We start from the raw sequence: 17,325 nt of genomic DNA on the forward strand, positions 1-17,325 counted from the left end.
GCCTGAACTCTTTTATGATGCAGTATGGGAGCCAACGTTAGTCATGGTGGAGCACATTGCACCCTTTGAATTGCCCAGTCCTGCCGATCTCTTCGTGGTGTGCTGAAAATGTGAAGGTTCTCATTTTAATGTGTGCGCCTGAAATCCTTGAAACAAAAGAGCACAAATTAAATACTGAAAGCAACACCAAAACCTTATGGGGCAGAACACTCCCCACAGCAAAGACTTAGAGAAGTTAAGATATACAAGTGTGGAGTGGGCTTCTTCTGTTAAAGGTATGTACTTGACTGGATAAATAATGAAACTGGTGAATTTAATAACTGATCACAAATGAAGCTGCATGTTGTCTGTCATGAATTGTTAAACGGAAATGGTACACTTCATTAATCACAGTGTTATTAAAAGTTGCATGCCTAAGAGAAGGCACTTCTTTATTGTCATTCCCCGTGGCCCATTACTGCTCATTCTCCGTGTCTCGATGGATTTATTACCAAGACCTTTCCTTTCTACCCACTGAATAAGATTAAACTGACAGAAGTTACACCCCACTATAACATTTGCTTGAACGTGGCTTTAGACACATTTGCTTATGGGGAAAACAAAGCCAAGACTGTATTATTAAAACTTGTGCATATTCAATGCAGTGCATTTTTTTTTCCCTTGGAGCAAGAACCCCCTGTTTAGGAAACCCAATAGAAATGTCCCCTCATTTATCATTCAAATCTGGACATTCGTTCTGTCAGCATGCTCTGAAGGGTTAGAAACAGACCTCTTATTGAGTCATTGCAGCCTCGATCTCGCTTTTGTCTGAAACACAGTCATGCAAATAAAGGTGTGAATGGAGTGTCAACATCAGCCTCGACGCACAGGCTCGCTCTTATCCTGTCTGGATCAATGAAAGCCTTTGTTTTTTCTTTGGGGGGGGGGGGGGGGGGTGAATCAGCAGTGCCTGGTTGAAAAAGCAACGTGGTCATTTTTAAGAAGCCTCTTTCAGAATTTTTTTTTTGTTTCAAGAATTCAGGCTCATTGCAGTGACCAGACCTTTGAAGCAATTACATCATGTGATCAGCAGATGGCACTGCATGCACTGGGAGTCTTATTTCCAGCCCTGTACTGTTATGTTTCTGTCCTAGTAACATTAACACATGGAACCATGAAGTTTACACTTCAATGAAAGGAAACATGCACCTTATACACCAAGCTGTTGTGCCCCCAGCTTCTTTGGGATGCCTAATATTGATTTTACTAGCTGTTGACATGCTGCATCACAGTACATGCAGCACATGTGTACCCAGAGACCCACGATCATTTTGGTAAGCTTTGCATCACTTATAATGATATGTTTTTATGTAAACCTTATGTTGCAACTTTCCTAACCCACACTACAGAAAAAAACAAACATGCATTTTTAAATACACAAAGCAGATGAACTAGGCGAATAGCGGTTCACTTTTACTATATACAGTAGAAACCCTATCGGCTCTTTCCAGAGTCCCGCTGTCTGAACTTTACTTCCTGCCAGCATTCTCAAATACCCACTCCTCACTCACAAATCCTCTAAAGAAAATCTCTTCCATTCTTTAAATGTTAAGAGGGATTTCTGCTCTTGCGTAGCTGGATCTATTAACTGCGTGCTTCCTCCCCGGTTCGTTTTCTTACCTCCACTGATGCAGTGGGAGTTCCCACGTCAAACAAAGACCCGCACTGTTGGGACGACAGAGCCCCCAGAAAAGCGGATCAACCTGACTGGCACACCTGCACCCAATATCTCCAAAGAATCTTAAGCTAAAGGGAAGGAAAAACCCTGTTTCACTTTTAAAGTGTAATCTGATATTTAACGGAAATCTGTGCGGCACGAACCGCGACTGCTTTACAGGCATTTACAAAGTATTCGAAAAAAACAACTGTTTTGTCTCCAGTAACATCCATTTAGGCAATCTGGAGTTGTGGGTGTGGGGCCACAGTATTAATGAATATGAAAATAAAATACCTTTGCTCATTTTATTTTAACGTGGGTTTATTTGCCGCAGATGATTCGTATTATGATGATATTTGCCAAACACAGACATGCGGATCAAGCCACCCTTTGTGTTGTCAGTTCAGAGCAGATTTAGCACTGGCCTGAAAGCTCAAATTCCACCAGGTCATTTCAATAACACCCCTAGCAAGGGGAGCTCTGATAACCAGGGCTGGCTGTGGGGCACTGAAGGCATTGAGAAAGACTTTGTGTGGAAACACCAGCCACCATGGGCAGTTATGACAGCGCTGGGTTTGAATTGTTCTTAAGAGATGCACGACCATCCATTCTTTTTTAATAACTCCTTCTTTCAGGGGCGGCAGCAACATGCTCTCCAGTATGGTTGACCAGAGTCATCACAGAGAGCGGTCTAAAATAACCACTCAAAACTGTACAACTCTGAAATCTAGGAAGACAATTCCTCTCAACACCAGTTAAGCTTGGTGTTGGGCATGGTCCTATATCATTTTTCTATGACTTAATTGCACGTAAGACACTGAGACTATTAAGTCGGTGTGGGTTGTCTTTTTACAAAGGGACTTCGACCAAAATAAACTATTTTGAGTTTCTATTCAATGACGCAATTTACAGTTTAAAGTTTGAATCAGTACCATGGTCAGCTCGAACGATATACAGGCTTCCACTAGGGGGCGCTACAAACGCTTCTATTTTGGAACCATAGAAAGCATGCTTGTGTCATTTACAGTAGTTTATATATAGAAAAGCGAAATACATACACACACACACATATATATACACACAAAATCCAGTGCTCGCAATAAATAATTATCATTTGTTGAATGAGAAAACAATGGTATTGCTCGCACATTTCCCACCTCAATTGTTCTAAGTTCTGCATGTGGTATACAGACTATAATGCTGAGGGGCAGTCCTGCAGCTTTCTAGTCTAGTTCCCATTCCTAGACTGTGTCTGGTAGGCTGGTATGCCACGATTTCACCCCACTGAGTCAAGCTGCTTCTCTGTATTCAGAACAAATGCTGTGTTTGAGAAAGGGCAGTGAGGCAGATCGGCGTTTCGAGACTGAATGATCTTCACAATGCAAGCCTCCCAGTGGAGTTAGTGATGACTGATATCTGAGACACTGAACCTTAAATGAGCTTGGCTTGCTAAATCTGAGATTTGTCAGCTTCCTGTTTCTTTCCCATAACTTCTTAGGGAAGAAAAGGTGTCATTTAATTCTGTTCCTCTATCAGTGCCAATGAAAGGTGCAACATCATGTGGTAGCATTATTAGGTCAATGGTATGGGAAATCAAAAGTGTACAAATGCCCTCATCAAATAAGCCACAAGATTTAATGAACCAAAGTAGATCTGTTTAAAGGGCTTTCCAATTCAGATGCATTAGGATATATAAAGGCCTGTTCAGACTGAATTGGTAAATATGTGGGTATTTAAATGGACATCGCCATTACCATGACGGGAATGGAATGTATGGATACCCAGAGGGGTCAAACTTAGCGAAATATTATTTGCCATTCTCTCTATTTGGTATCCATACAATTTAATACAGACCACTATCTGCTGAATCAGTGCTACTGTAGGAGGAGTGGAACTGCAGCTTTATAGAATGAAAAAGTGACACAAGCAGGGCTTTCAGTGACATGGATGTTTGTATCTCAGCAGCTAAAAAGGAACTTAGGAGGCTGTGTGGTCCAGTGGTTAAAGAAAAGGGCTTATAACTAGAAGGTCCCCGGTTCAAATCCCACCTCAGCCACTGACTCATTGTGTGGCCCTGAGCAAGTCACTTAACCTCCTTGTGCTCCGTCTTTCGGGTGAGACGTAGTTGTAAGTGACTCTGCAGCTGATGCATAGTTCACACACCCTAGTCTCTGTATGTCGCCTTGGACAAAGGCGTCTGCTAAATAAATAAATAATAACTTGGGCAATGCATTGTAAACAAAGTGCAATGTGCAAAAGCTCAGTTCAGAGAAGCCTGATGTTAGAAGATTTAGTAAAACTGACACCAAAGAAACACACATATTTTTGGTATAGAATTGATTGCAGAACCTTTAAATCAAGGGTTTGTATGAATTAGAGTGGAACTGATGACAAGCTGACTTGAATGAAATACTTGAATGAAAATGAAGTCAGTAATACAGTACTGTATCAAACATTATGAAACCAGGCCACGCGTTTTTGCCTTTAGTGTGAGGGTATTTAATTAAGCTGTCATTTGAGTAAGCTAGCAAAGATTTGTAGTTAAGTGAATTTCTCCGTGCAGAAGTGAAATAGACCTGAGACACGTTCAAGCTCATTTTAAAAAAAGAGCAATTCTTTATTTTTTATCCAGGCACGTGACCAGGACTGTCATTTGAAGAACAGGATCATGGGAAGGGGGTTCAAATGTTTAACCCCTTAACCTTTAACCAAGCAACTGGAAAGCAGGAATCATTCGCAAGAAAGAGTGCGTGGGGGGTAACCTGCCCCCTCCAACACCCCCTCCCTCTGACCCCGGTAGATGTAGGAAACACATGACCTCTTCTCGTGGATAGAGGATTCAACTCACATTGCAATGCATTCCGACCGGTGTATTTTACCTGTCTCCAGCACCTTTCACATTTACCAGGTGTGAGTTGAAAAGTCTGAACCGGCCCACACTGTCCTCGTGTACATGCATTTATATAGTAGCCCTAGTAATGAACCCCGTTCAGGAGCTGTAGAAATAGCTTGTGGTGTTTTATATTTAGTCTCGGTGCATTGTGCATGTGGAGGCTTTCGAACGTGGACTGAGAAATCTGACACTTGACTGATCCATTCCAGAGCTATGATTTCTGCATCTGTGTTTATTCTTTCCTGCAAGATGAATACCAGCCCAGGAGCGCAAGCAACACATGCCCCCCAATGGATTGAAAGAATGAAACCTCTTTTAATGACGTCATTGTATGACACTTACCGTATTTAATCAGTATGCAGTGCTGTGGTGTATAAGGGTACAATGCATTTCATCACAGTTGTATGGCTATGGCAATACAACACACTGATAACACATGGCTTTAGTATTGTCAATAGATCACAGAAGTTACAATATATCTGCATGTGATACAGGATTACAATGGACTTGATGTGCCCGTGACCCTGAGTTCTGTCTATGCATTAAAGAAAGACCGCGGAGCAGAGGGAGGAGGAGGTGTACTGGTATGTGCGGATTTGAAACTATTTAACCTCTCGCAGTTTGCAGTTGGCCCAGGGCGATTCTATATTCAATTGCGTTTTGCGGCCATAACGGTGCCTGATTACGCAGGGTGATGCCAACATCATGATGGACAAAGTGCTCCTGTGTATTTAATAAGATGGTGTTTCCAGCTGTGTGAATCATACTGCGCTTATCCATTGTGAATGGTGGTTTTACGCCGAGGTTTAAATGGGTAACATTTCTAAGTAATGATGTTGAAAGTATAGTGGACTGGATAATGTCCAATTCAATTTTCGATTATTTTTTTTTTAAATTAGCCTATGTTCTGTAGTGTGTGTACTTAGCCACAACCGTGTTAATGGGGAACACGGAGAATATGTTTTTGACAATAATTTGATAATATTATCTATCAGACAAATCAATGTCGTAGCCAATTTTTTTTTTCCAGAAAATGTAATTTTCTTAGCGTTTGAAAAATAATTTTCATAAAATATGAGCTAAAATCAAATGTTGAATCCAAGTCATTCAGTTTCTTGAAAGCAGAGCAGCACTGTCTTTTAATCAATAATAAAACTGTGACGGTGCCAGGGTCCAGCACTCGAGGAGAAGAAAGTAATAACGTCGGAGTTAATCTGTTCAAAAGATGTTTTATTTCTTCAATCTGATCAAAGTTAGCGCACAGGGCCCAATTTAGAAAACCACTGCCGCTTCTACAGTTCACTTTAATAAGTGTTAATTACAAAATGGTCGAAGTGGGGCTTTAAACACAATTCATTGGAGTGTGGAGGGCAAGGTATATAATCGCGCGGTACATTCAGCAGTATCGTTGCAGTTAATTTTATTAAAATGATACAAAACATCCATTAACGTTCATGAAGTACAGAAGTTATTCTGCAGGAAAAGGCTGAAAAAACACTCAGACAGTTTTTTTAGTCCATCCTCAGCACTATGAACTTTGGTGCAGTATTCTTTTAGTGCAGTGTGGGAAAAGAAAGTATCGGCATGTTTAAAGCCAAATTAAACAGCTGAATTCGGAGAATTACTTTCCTTAGGCAAAGCTCTGCGTGTGCTTACAAACACTGGCAGTACTGACGTTTTGGACCATTCAAATTCGCCGTAGCCGTTACATGCATTGTTTCAACCGTTGAACTAAGACAGCAAAGTTATTCCACACGGTATCTATCAAGTCTTCTTCAAAGGTAAATTACATTTAATCGTTGTACCGAAGTGCTCATGAGTTAGTTTTTCTAACACAGTCGTTGTCGATTTTGTCCAGCGATAAATTTAACAAACTTAATAGCTTTTTAAATGTTTGAGATTGGGCGCCCCCCGGAAACAATTAGAAGCAATCTTTAATTATGAACTGTCGTGTGTCGTTTTACCCATATAATCCGATATCGGGGTTGACTTCAAACGTGGAAGAATGGCGAACATGTTTGAAGTTGCTTTTCTTCTCCTTATTTTCTATTAAAGCACATTTTTCTAAATCAGGTGTCAGATTAGGACACTGAGAATCTGATTCCGCTGCTGCCTGACTGCACAGAACCAATCCTAAAATAATCACCCGTTCGACTGCGGCAGAGAGAGAAGCGCCAGATATCCTCACTAATATATAGCCGCTCGTAGTTTACGTTTTGCCAGGTAATTAATGTTCAAAACTGTCCTTTTTGTTTGTTTAACATTTTAGGTAGGACCGTTAGACAAGCCTCATAACAGCTGTAATAGTGTCGATATATATTAAGTTAGTTGCCTTATCAAGTATTTGGGGGGGCTTCTTCCTGTCAATATATAATTTATACTGGTTAATCAATCTGGCTAAGATTGTTGATTTAATTTCGGGATTTTTCATCAAACCAGTAAAAATAAAAGCCTAATTCAATAGAAAATGTGTTGGATTACATAAATAAAGTTTGGGTTAAAGTTAGCTGCTAAATTAAATAAAGGAAAGGACAAGGGCACTGTGTTCGGATGACTTTTCTGTTGTTTAATCGCACAAAGCGTCTGAATAATGTACTATCATTCGATATCAGACTGACGTTCAAAGCCGGATCTCTGACTTGAAATAGACCACACTGCCTGATGAAGCAGTGCCCTTTCCAAGAGTTTTCTGAGTCTTAGAATTATAATGTGGGGGCCGGCTTAGGCAAGTGCCCAGCCGTTTACCACACAGCCATGCGTTCAATCGCAGGTCCCATCCTAATGAATATTTAAGGAGAAGTAACGGTACTTGAAGATGTGTCTCGATGGGCAGATCTTGCATACAGTCATCCCCCGCCTGTTTTCATACTACTGCTATTCAGGGAATCTGCAAAAAAGATGACATACGAAGGAACGCAATAACACACTTGAAAGTGTGGAAAAAAACGCTGCTTGGTGGATATACAAAGCCATACTCTCGCTATTATACTGAAAAGGATATATTTCTTTAAAGCAAGAAGGGGGATCAACATGCCATTCCTGAGAGCTGCTCTGAGCTTCCCTGTGCTGCTGCTGCTGCTGCTGCCGCCGGGGACCGAGGCATCCGGGGGTAAGTTACTGCCCCGTACACTGCAATTTTATTTGTGTAAACATGTCGGCTTTTATTTGTGTGTAGTGTACCAGTGCGACTTGCCCTAACATGCAAATTGAATTATAAATGAGTCCAGCGTTAAACTGTTACATTTCCTAGATTTCATCAGATTTGGCTTTGTTCTACGCCACTAACTTTTTTTTTTTTTTTTTTTTTTTTTGTCAAATAAGATTGATAAAACATGATGTGTATCACGTACGCCTGGATGAAACTTGTTAACCTGCCACCAGAGACGCTCAATGCCTGCAGTGTAATGTCGAGCGCGGTTTTTCAGCGAACCTTATTATTATTATTTATTATTATTATTATTAAGTGTATACAAAGTTAAAGCTGTTAGAGGGGCATTCAGGAATATGTTTGGGCACCATCAATTTCTCGGTACAGTAAATATCTAGCTGCAAAAGTTACTCGTTTTCCTTTTGGTATTAAAACCATCGAGTTTTTTGGGGTTTTTTTTGCTGGTGTACGTGGTGCAGTATGACTGACTGAACGCTGTGTGTAAACAAGGCGAGAGTTTACATTGGTACTAGCCCTATAGGTTCTGGCACGCTGCTTACCTGCTGAACTAAGATCAAACACAAAGCCTGGTACCCAGGCTATTGTTGTTATTATTATTATTATTATTATTATTATTATTGTTATTATTTATTTCTTAGCAAGACGCCATTATCCAGGGCGACTTACAATTGTTACAAGATATCACATCATTTTTACATACAATTACCCATTTATACAGTTGGGTTTTTACTGGAGCAATCTAGGTAAAGTACCTTGCTCAAGGGTACAGCAGCAGTGTCCCCCACCTGGGATTGACCACAGACTGTGCAGCAGGCAGTGTGGTCTGCTGTACAGTAGATGAAATACTCGCAGAAAACCACTACAGTCTGTTACATGCAGGGCACAGTACGGAGCTTAAAAGTGATCAGAGTTTAAAAAAATATTTCCACAAATCTTAGCAGCTGTGCACTTTTGTTATAAAAGGTCTTCAATGTGCTGGGCCAGGAAATTCAATACAGTCTTGTATAGGGAACTCGGTGCTGTACTGGGGATCTGAAAGCCAGCTAATTACATAGTCTATTTATTTCTTATTTATTTCTTAGCAGACACCCCTTATCCAGGGCGACTTACAATCATAAGCAAATACATTTCAAGTATCACAGTACAAGTAATCATACAATTAAGAGCAAGATAAATACAATGACTTTGGTTCAAGCAAGTACAAGTGTGACAAAATACAATTCAATAATACAGCAGATAAGTGTCAGTGATAGTTACATCAGGATAACTTTAGAGGCTCTAAAGTTATCTGGTAACACAACTTTAGGAACTAGTTAATAAGACATGGCTATTGACCGCTCATCAGACCCGTTGAGCAAATGCCAAGTAGACGTGTAAGCATTGCAGCAGGCAGTCGGTCGGGGGGGGGGGGGGGGGAGGGGAATGTTCTACACTGTGGTTAAACCAGGGATGCCCTTTAATGAATCGACCCTGTCCAGCTTATGAGTGAAATGGGACATTTATTCAGATGCTGGCAGATGCATGTTCTGTTTTATTGTAATTGCTTCATCTATAGTTGGTGAGCTGTATTCACGTTTAAAATTTGCCTTTCATTTTTGCAGCTGGGTAAATATTCTATTCATTTGGTCTGCAGTACATTTTGAAACCATCTTTTCTAGTTTGATTAAAAAAAGGAAATGGTTGCTTATCTTGCTAAAGGGGTCATATGTTATAAATTGATAACTATACTTCCTGTTGTGCACTGCATGCTTGTGTTTGTTTTCTGAAGTAAATACATAATTGTGGTGCATATACAGTTGCTATGTAGACATTGTCTTTTTGGTTCAAATGAGAATGTAGCCTATCAATTGTATTTGCATATAATATGTACAATTGAAAGCTAATAAGTTTCCCAACGTTGTCTAATGTACTTTCTAATTTAATATATAATATATGTATTGTATAAATAAACTTTTGGGCACTGACGCCAAAGCCCCAAGAAAAATCATAAAGGTCTAGTGTTTGGCTGACGGAATGTGTTTTGGTCTTGCTTTTAAAGTATGCAGTCACTTCTTTGTTTATGGCATTTCTGCCATGCCTGTCTTGTTTGCAGGCTCTTGTTTTTTTTTCCTGTTGCATGTCTACTGTGTGTAGTGACAAAACATCCTCAATCATTGTTAGTGTCATTACTATATTTCAGTATGGTCCCCTATGTAACTATTGTAGCACACTAGCTTCAGTATTGCACCGTTTCTATTGGGACTAGGATTGCCACTTGTCCCTCCCCTGGGTTATCCTGCTTTCTTTACTAAATGCCAGTACCATAAATTGAGTACAAGCTACATGAATCTGGATGCAATACACACAATATGAATTGGTTGTCAATACTATTGTAGTAATATAGTCAGTGCTTCCTATTGGATGAATACAGGATGTCTAGAGAGTTTAAACCACACACACACCCCTTCCATTCCTGTTTTGTTGTCCCTCAGAGGGGGCGACCCTAGTGGGGACTGAGCTTGGATACACGGTTCTGTTGTCCACAGCTTTATGGTATGTCCAAAGGGAACTAGAAGGCATGCTTGAACCTTTCTTTGAATAAATGTGGACAGTTGTGAAGTGTATTCGAACATGGAGGTGCCCTGTACAGGTCTTTTTGAAAATGAGTTTCAATGTATCCCTTTGCATTTAGGATATAAAACTCCTGTAGATGAAATCCATGTGATAACTAGAAAAGTTAAGTTTGAGCGCTCAATGTAGTTCTGGCTTGTTCTTAATTGTGAATTCTATCTACTACCAGAAAACACTGCTGTGATCCATGTTTGAACTCTGTATCCATGTATTTTTTTTTTTTAGGTACCTGGTGCTATGCTACCCAGGATGCCACATGTGGTAAGTCATTTATAAATGCTGTTTCTTTATCATATTTATTCCTCCTGTAGTGCAAGTAAGCGTGCCTTTTCACGAAGCTATCCCATCAAGTAGACACATGTTTAGGTTAGTGCCTTCATCATCAGTATACTATAAATGCACTTATGGAGGCAGAATCCAAAACGTTTGTCTGCCTGTCGTTCTGGGGTTGATTTGATCAATCCCTCAGGATTGAGTGGACTGGAATAACTGGGGGTTGGTGCAATCCAGACTGCTCCATTAAAATCATGTCTTGGGTATAGGTAGATTTACCTGTTGTACAGATTTTTTTTTTTTTTTAGTACTGAGGATTTTTTAAACATGACACTTGTAAATCACAAACAATCATTCTATTCCGGAACTACTGTTAAACCGAAGTGGTGTCTTTGACATATGTTCCAGGTATGAGAAGATCTGCACACGAGATGTTTTGGAACTTTGACAAATCCTTGACAGTGATTGGTTGATTTCTCATATATGATTTTCTGTAGGTCCTGCGCACTGGAAAGTCTTGGATCATCAGTGTGGAGGTGCAAATCAGTCTCCAATTAATGTTGACCGCAAGACAGCCAGAAGGAACAGTGAGTTAGGTGCATTTGTTTTCAAGGGTTACAACACGGCCCCAGCAGGGGCCTGGTCAATTGCAAACAGTGGACATGCAGGTAAGTTTCAGAGATAAAGGGTATTTCACCATCTGCACTCTATTAGGGGAAACCAAGAATATGAAGCAAACAATTGAGCCATGTGGCAAGGAGTGTATTTGTAAGTCTAATTTGTATTTCTTTAAGTGTGAGTGAAATAACTTTAGTCTGATTAAAAATGAATGCCACAGAATCTTTCACAACCTTCTTTTAAGGCAGAACACAAATAATGCATACTTTTAAGTATTGCGTCCAACTACAGTGCTATAAAGGAGCACCATACCACTGCTGGCACATGTAATGTAATTGTTTATCAGACAAGCCCTGTTAAATGTATACCTGCTGTTTTACAGTGCAGGTGAACCTTGGATCAGACATCTCTGTGAGCGGGGCAGGCCTGCCTGCAGTATACAATGCTTTACAGTTTCATTTCCACTGGGGCAAGCCGAATGGGAATGGGTCAGAACACCAGCTGGATGGAAATCAGTATCCAATGGAGGTAGGGATAACCTGACTGCTTTGAAGTTGCACTTTTCTATGCAGGGATACATTAAAGATTGACAGACCCTGATTAGACACTCATCTTGGACTAGCTATTGTTAATTTAGGCAAAACAGCCAGAGATTGGCGCTAATCTTGGTCTGTAATGAAGCTTGATGTGTTTCATGTACAGGTTCAGGTTCATTTGAGGCCCAGGTAAAGCAAGAGTTAAAAACGGATCTAGTAGTGTGGACATTGCTCTCCATATTCCATGGGGGTGGGGGCAGCATGCTAATAACAGGCAAAAGCTTACATTACTGATGTGATAATTGAAACCTACACTAAAAGGATAAACTCCACACATCCTATTGAACACTAAATGTATTTATTTGCAGATCCATATTGTCCACATGCATTCCAAATATACCGATATAAAAGATGCTGCGACAGACCCCAATGGGTTAGCAGTGTTGGGTTTCTTCTACAAGGTAAGGCAGTTTCCTGGAATGTTATATACTAGCTTATTTGAGGTCTTTATTTTGTATACATGTTTGCAACAATCAGAATGAAAATGTTTGGGGAGTTGCTAGTTTAATATTTGTTATTAATGGTATGTATACATGCCCCAGATTTGCCAATCCATAAAAATAAAGTAAAATGCAAGACAGCTACCGAACCAATCGGTACTAAGCCAAAGGTTATACGAAACCCTGGCTATTCTTCAGACACATCTAATTAAGAGTGTGTAGCAATGCAGCAGACATGCTTGAAGCTGCTAATGCTCACATTTCATCTCCATGGTGCCTTTATCAAGAACCTCTCCAGGGAGATTTAAATGTACACAGTAGCAACTTTTTACCAAGACCTATTGATTGAATTAGATGTTCTTCTATTAATTAGATTACTTTAAAACAGAGCCCTACCATCCTTGATCTTGTACTTCGTTCTTGCAGGCCCTTCTATAAAGTGCTCACTGTAATGACTTGATTCCTTTTTACATTTTTAAAGAGGTCTTTGTCCCCACCAAGGCGTTCCATTGTTTTCATGCTAAGACTTTCAAGGTGCTCTTCTAACTTACTTTTTTCTGTTGGTTAGTTTTTTACACAGTTTTGATATTATCTCAGTTTAACTTTGGAGATACTGCATACCATTGAGACCTGGTCAGATAGGATTAGGTTTCGCCAGGTGTGGGAGCTTCTTTTTTCGAGCTGCAATTTCCTTTCACACAGTGTTGGCACAGAGGTTCCTTTATGCAACTTTCTAAAGTGCTAAAACCCTCCTTTTTGGACCCAACAAGAGAAGAGATGGCAGACATTCCCTGAAATTGTTCACTGTAGTTCCTTTAGCCATGGATACTCTTGCTGTATCTGCTGGTGAAATCAGAGTCTCCACACATTCAGCTGTTTAATACATTGTTTGCAGGTGTGTGTGGTGTTTTTTTTTTTTTTGTTTGTTTGTTTTTTTTTCCTTGTTAGATCAGTTCGGCATTTCTGCCCTCTCTGGATTGACTCATGCTGTTACTTCAGATTAGAAAATACCAGTACAGTTCTTTAAAACTTCAAATGCTCTTTCCAAACCATCAGGAGATTTTTGAAGCTGTTGCAGCAACATGAATTCAATGAAAGCAGAAATGGGGCAAAGGCTGCAGCCACTCAACTTTTCTTTTTTGAGATCCCCTTTTTTTTTTACAGTCTAGACATGCTCAGCATTTTTGTCAGATGAAGCCTTCATCTGAATATGCCACTAGGAAATGATCAGGGTTTAAGTGATGCTGTGTGGATGCATCCCACAGTCATATCTGAAATGTACTTCAGGAATACATGCAACAAAGGAGGCGTCCAATACTTGGTGTAGGTTTGAGTTTGGAAATGCTTAAATACAGTAATGATTCCAGTGTTTCTTTTTCTGCAGGTGTCCGACACGGATAACACAAACTACAACACCATTATCGATGGATTGCAGAGTGTTAGTTATAGTGGTAGGTGTAGCGCCGTACAGTACAATTTCCAATTGGCCTTTTCAATCTGCATGCATAGTTTGTAGTCCTTTTAACTTCCCCTTGTTTTTTTGACAATCTTTGTGGTGGGGGGGGGGGGGTGTTTAAGGTAGAAAGGGGAGAGTTCAGTTTTTTGGGAGATTTTAAAGTGGGCAGGATACAGTGTTTTCTTCATTTCCACCATAGGTGATTCAGTGGATTTGGCCTCTACATTCCGTTTGGACAGTCTGCTTCCTTCGGAAAACCTCCTGAGCAGATACTACCGGTACAGGGGCTCTCTCACCACTCCAGGCTGTGCTGAGGCGGTTATCTGGACTGTGTTTGAGGATCCCATCCCCATTAGCAGCTCCCAGGTAAGCTTGCCCCTCCCTGACTTGTATTGTGTGATATTTATTCAACTGTCTTCACAAATAAATCCCCCACAAATTAAGAATTGGTGTATGTTTTTCTATGTTTTATTGAATACTCCAGGAACTGACCATTTAGTCAAGACCAGAAAATGTAATTGTCATTTGGTGTCATTTTCAATGGCAAGTGAAACCACTACAGACTCTCTTCTACTGTAATATGTGATTCACAGTTTATGAAATTATTTGTCGGTTTGTGAAGTTGTATGACACTTTCATTAAACTTCCATATTGCAGAAACCTGATCACTGGTGGCTAGTGTGCAACATTACACTTTGAGTTTAGCACAGACTACATAAGATTTTTGTTAGATTTATAGTTAATAACTGACTCTGTTTTTGGGTGAATTAGGAAATGGTTATTTGATCATGGATTCCATTCAGAGCAAAACGATTTCTCAGTATAGCCACCCATCTGACTGTATGAAGTTTTTACAAGAGTTCTGGAAACAGAAATACCTTGCATTGACTTCATATAGTGAATCCAACCTCTTTGGAGGGATGGAATTCCTAATCAAGTTCTGGTAAGATGTTGCATTTAGTAAGTATTTTTTTTTTTCTCTCGTTTCCAGTTAAGTGCCTTTGTGAACTCTGTGCATTTCTCAGCCAGTGGGCAGACTGAAGTGAAAATGCAAGACAACTTCCGCCCTGTTCAGGCTTTGAACCGTCGCAGGATTTATGCTTCAAAGCAGGCTAGCATGAGCAGCGGCGCTATTCCTGCCCTTTCTATTGTCCTGCTCCTTTTTCCTTTACTGGCCATCAGGCTGCTGTAAACGCTGTCTTGATCACAAACCAATATTTGTAAATGCTGTTTATGCAGGTCAGTAAACCTGTTGAACTTTGTTGGAAGAAGGAGCCACATCAAATTTTACATTTTAAACAGTTTTATAGTATAAGTTTTTTTTAAATGTGTGCATATTATATAATTAGATATTAGGAATACACAACTGTACATATGTTTTTTAATTAAAGGAAAGTCTAATGTAGATGTTTTTTTTTTAAAAAAATTCTCCATGATGCACTGTCTGCAAGTGAAAATAAAAGTAATTAAATTGTGTGTTGTACTGTTAATATTGTCAAGCTCACTAAACTCGTTTTGTAAAGTGATTTAAAGGAAAAATTGGTTCATGTGCTGACAGGGTTGATGAGATATATTGGTTTTTATCCTTTTGAATAAAAATACTGACCTCATGATCATGGGAAGCTGGTCTGCGTATCTAGTTCATAACTTGATATTAGGCAGTAGAAGCTATTTTGGGCTACAATTAAGCCTGCAGTTCTGTTAACACTAGATCAGAGTTAAAAATATCTTGCTATTGGAATGCCTTGTTAAAGGAGCTGAGTGGTGTGTGTGGTTTTTTATTTATTTATATTATGTGTATATATACTGTTCCTGAAAGGAGTTGTTTTAAAGGTCATGTAAATCCTGTAACATGGAAATACATCATCAATGGGCAGTTTTATGATTTTTACTGTAAGCTGTGGGAATCTGTATTCCTGGAGTTTGCATGTGTTCCTTCACTACGCCTCCTTCCCAGATAAGCATATCAATCCCCCTATCCTAATGCACTTTTACACGAGGTGACAGACTCAGACACGTTCTGCTCTGTTCATTACAGGAAGATCAACTGGAATTAGGGAACTTGCTCAGACTTCAAGTGAATCAACTTAACAGTGACTTTGCTCTTTAAATGCCATGGTAACTATACTGTGTGGGTGCCAGCCAGCCTCGGTGACAAGAGATATGTGTGACTGGAAGATCAGTAATCAATGGAGCGGGTGGGGAGGCATTAACCCCTCCATCGCTGCCACCTGATTATTACGTCTTTAAATCTGAAACCGCAAAACTGATTAACACCCCAGAAAGTCCTATCCTGGTGCTCGCGTAGGAGAGCCACTGCTTTCAGATCAGTGAGTGGGATTCTATTCATCTTGGCGTGTGGAAGTGAGATCTGATCTTGACTGTGTAAACAAACTGGACTGCCACAAAAACATGCTTTCTGAGAAAGTAGAGGAAGATTATTAGACAACAGTAAGCACTGTACCAATGGAATGATATGCAATAAGCAGACACCCATTTATATATTGACTGACAGTGGAAAGTGCAGCTTTAAGAGTTGGGTAGCCCTTTTCTTTTTCATTGCACTTGACCTTTGTGGCTATTTTCTTATAGGGTTGAGATTTAGGGTTGCACTCTGTGCTCTTAGATGTCAGCCCAGGAAGTTTAGTGGAATCTGTTTTGAATGCAGTTTGGACAGTAATGTATTGTTGAAATTTAGAATTCTGTGATGCAACGGGGGAGATGTCCTGTTGCATAACAGTTTGTCAGCAAAGATGTTTTGTTAGTTTCTTTTTTTTTTCTCTCGTCACACTTTTTCTCGGTTTAGAGTAGGTCACGCCACGTAGTTCTAGCTGTGAAATGTGTAACGAGTATTCATCTTTCTATTTAAAAGATTGAATATTGGGGCAAACAACAAAACCCTGCTGTTTTAGAATGACTTGACAATAAAGGAATGAAAGAGAGATTGGCTGAATCACAATCTCCTATCAGTTTCTCTAACAAAAGGAAGCTGGCTGCTCCATTTAGAAAGCTGGCCTCCGTTTTACCCCTAAGGCACGACTCTGTGAATCGCCTACAAACGTGTTCATTAGAAGTTCACATTGTGGTTCTGTTGTGCAGAAGAGCTGCATGCAGTATATATGAAGTTCGGCAACAGATTGTATGGTAATATATTTTATTATAGGGAAACAAAGACCAATCATCAGGCCATCATATTAAATGTTGAACAGGAAAAGCAAGTCATATAAACAGTACAGCTCTGAATACAGCATGCTATTTAGGAACTCTGTAAATTGTACAAAATATACCAGGATCGTTTGCATTGATATACCAGTAGTGTTACAATCATGAGCTTGCAGGAAATATAGACTACAGTGTATAAAATTTATGTGAAACTGCTGTGCAGAATTTATTTGAAACTAAATTCTTAGGTGGTACTGTAAAAAAAAAAGACTAATTTGTTTTACCTGAAACAATGAATCCAGCAGCCAATCACTCTCTTTTTTTTATCTTGAACAAGAACCCTGAGGTGTACATTTGCTGAAGAGTTACAGATCAGGCAAACAGTAAGAAACTGAATCCTATTTTGATTACT

General features: G+C 39.7%; 1 protein-coding gene across 6 annotated transcripts; it reads left to right on the top strand.

Moving 5' to 3' along the window:
* Positions 1-5,154: 5,154 nt before the first annotated feature.
* Positions 5,155-15,225, top strand: LOC131696608 (carbonic anhydrase 15-like). Of its 6 annotated transcripts, none has more exons than XM_059033002.1 (9): positions 5,155-5,173; positions 7,603-7,698; positions 10,594-10,629; positions 11,139-11,309; positions 11,642-11,787; positions 12,164-12,256; positions 13,680-13,746; positions 13,951-14,117; positions 14,743-15,225. In XM_059033002.1, exons 2-9 carry the CDS (start codon positions 7,620-7,622, stop codon positions 14,941-14,943), a joined length of 960 nt encoding a protein of 319 aa, XP_058888985.1. In that variant the 5' UTR covers positions 5,155-5,173; positions 7,603-7,619; the 3' UTR covers positions 14,944-15,225. The 6 variants fall into 6 exon arrangements, with proteins under 6 accessions (XP_058888985.1, XP_058888982.1, XP_058888987.1 ...); XM_059032999.1 differs by lacking the exon at positions 5,155-5,173 and adding an exon at positions 5,385-5,403; XM_059033004.1 differs by lacking the exon at positions 5,155-5,173 and adding an exon at positions 5,385-5,403 and having other exon boundaries at positions 11,139-11,228.
* Positions 15,226-17,325: the final 2,100 nt, after the last annotated feature.

The sequence above is a fragment of the Acipenser ruthenus genome, chromosome 11 (assembly GCF_902713425.1).
Source record: "Acipenser ruthenus chromosome 11, fAciRut3.2 maternal haplotype, whole genome shotgun sequence".
NCBI classification, from domain to species: Eukaryota; Metazoa; Chordata; class Actinopteri; order Acipenseriformes; family Acipenseridae; genus Acipenser; species Acipenser ruthenus.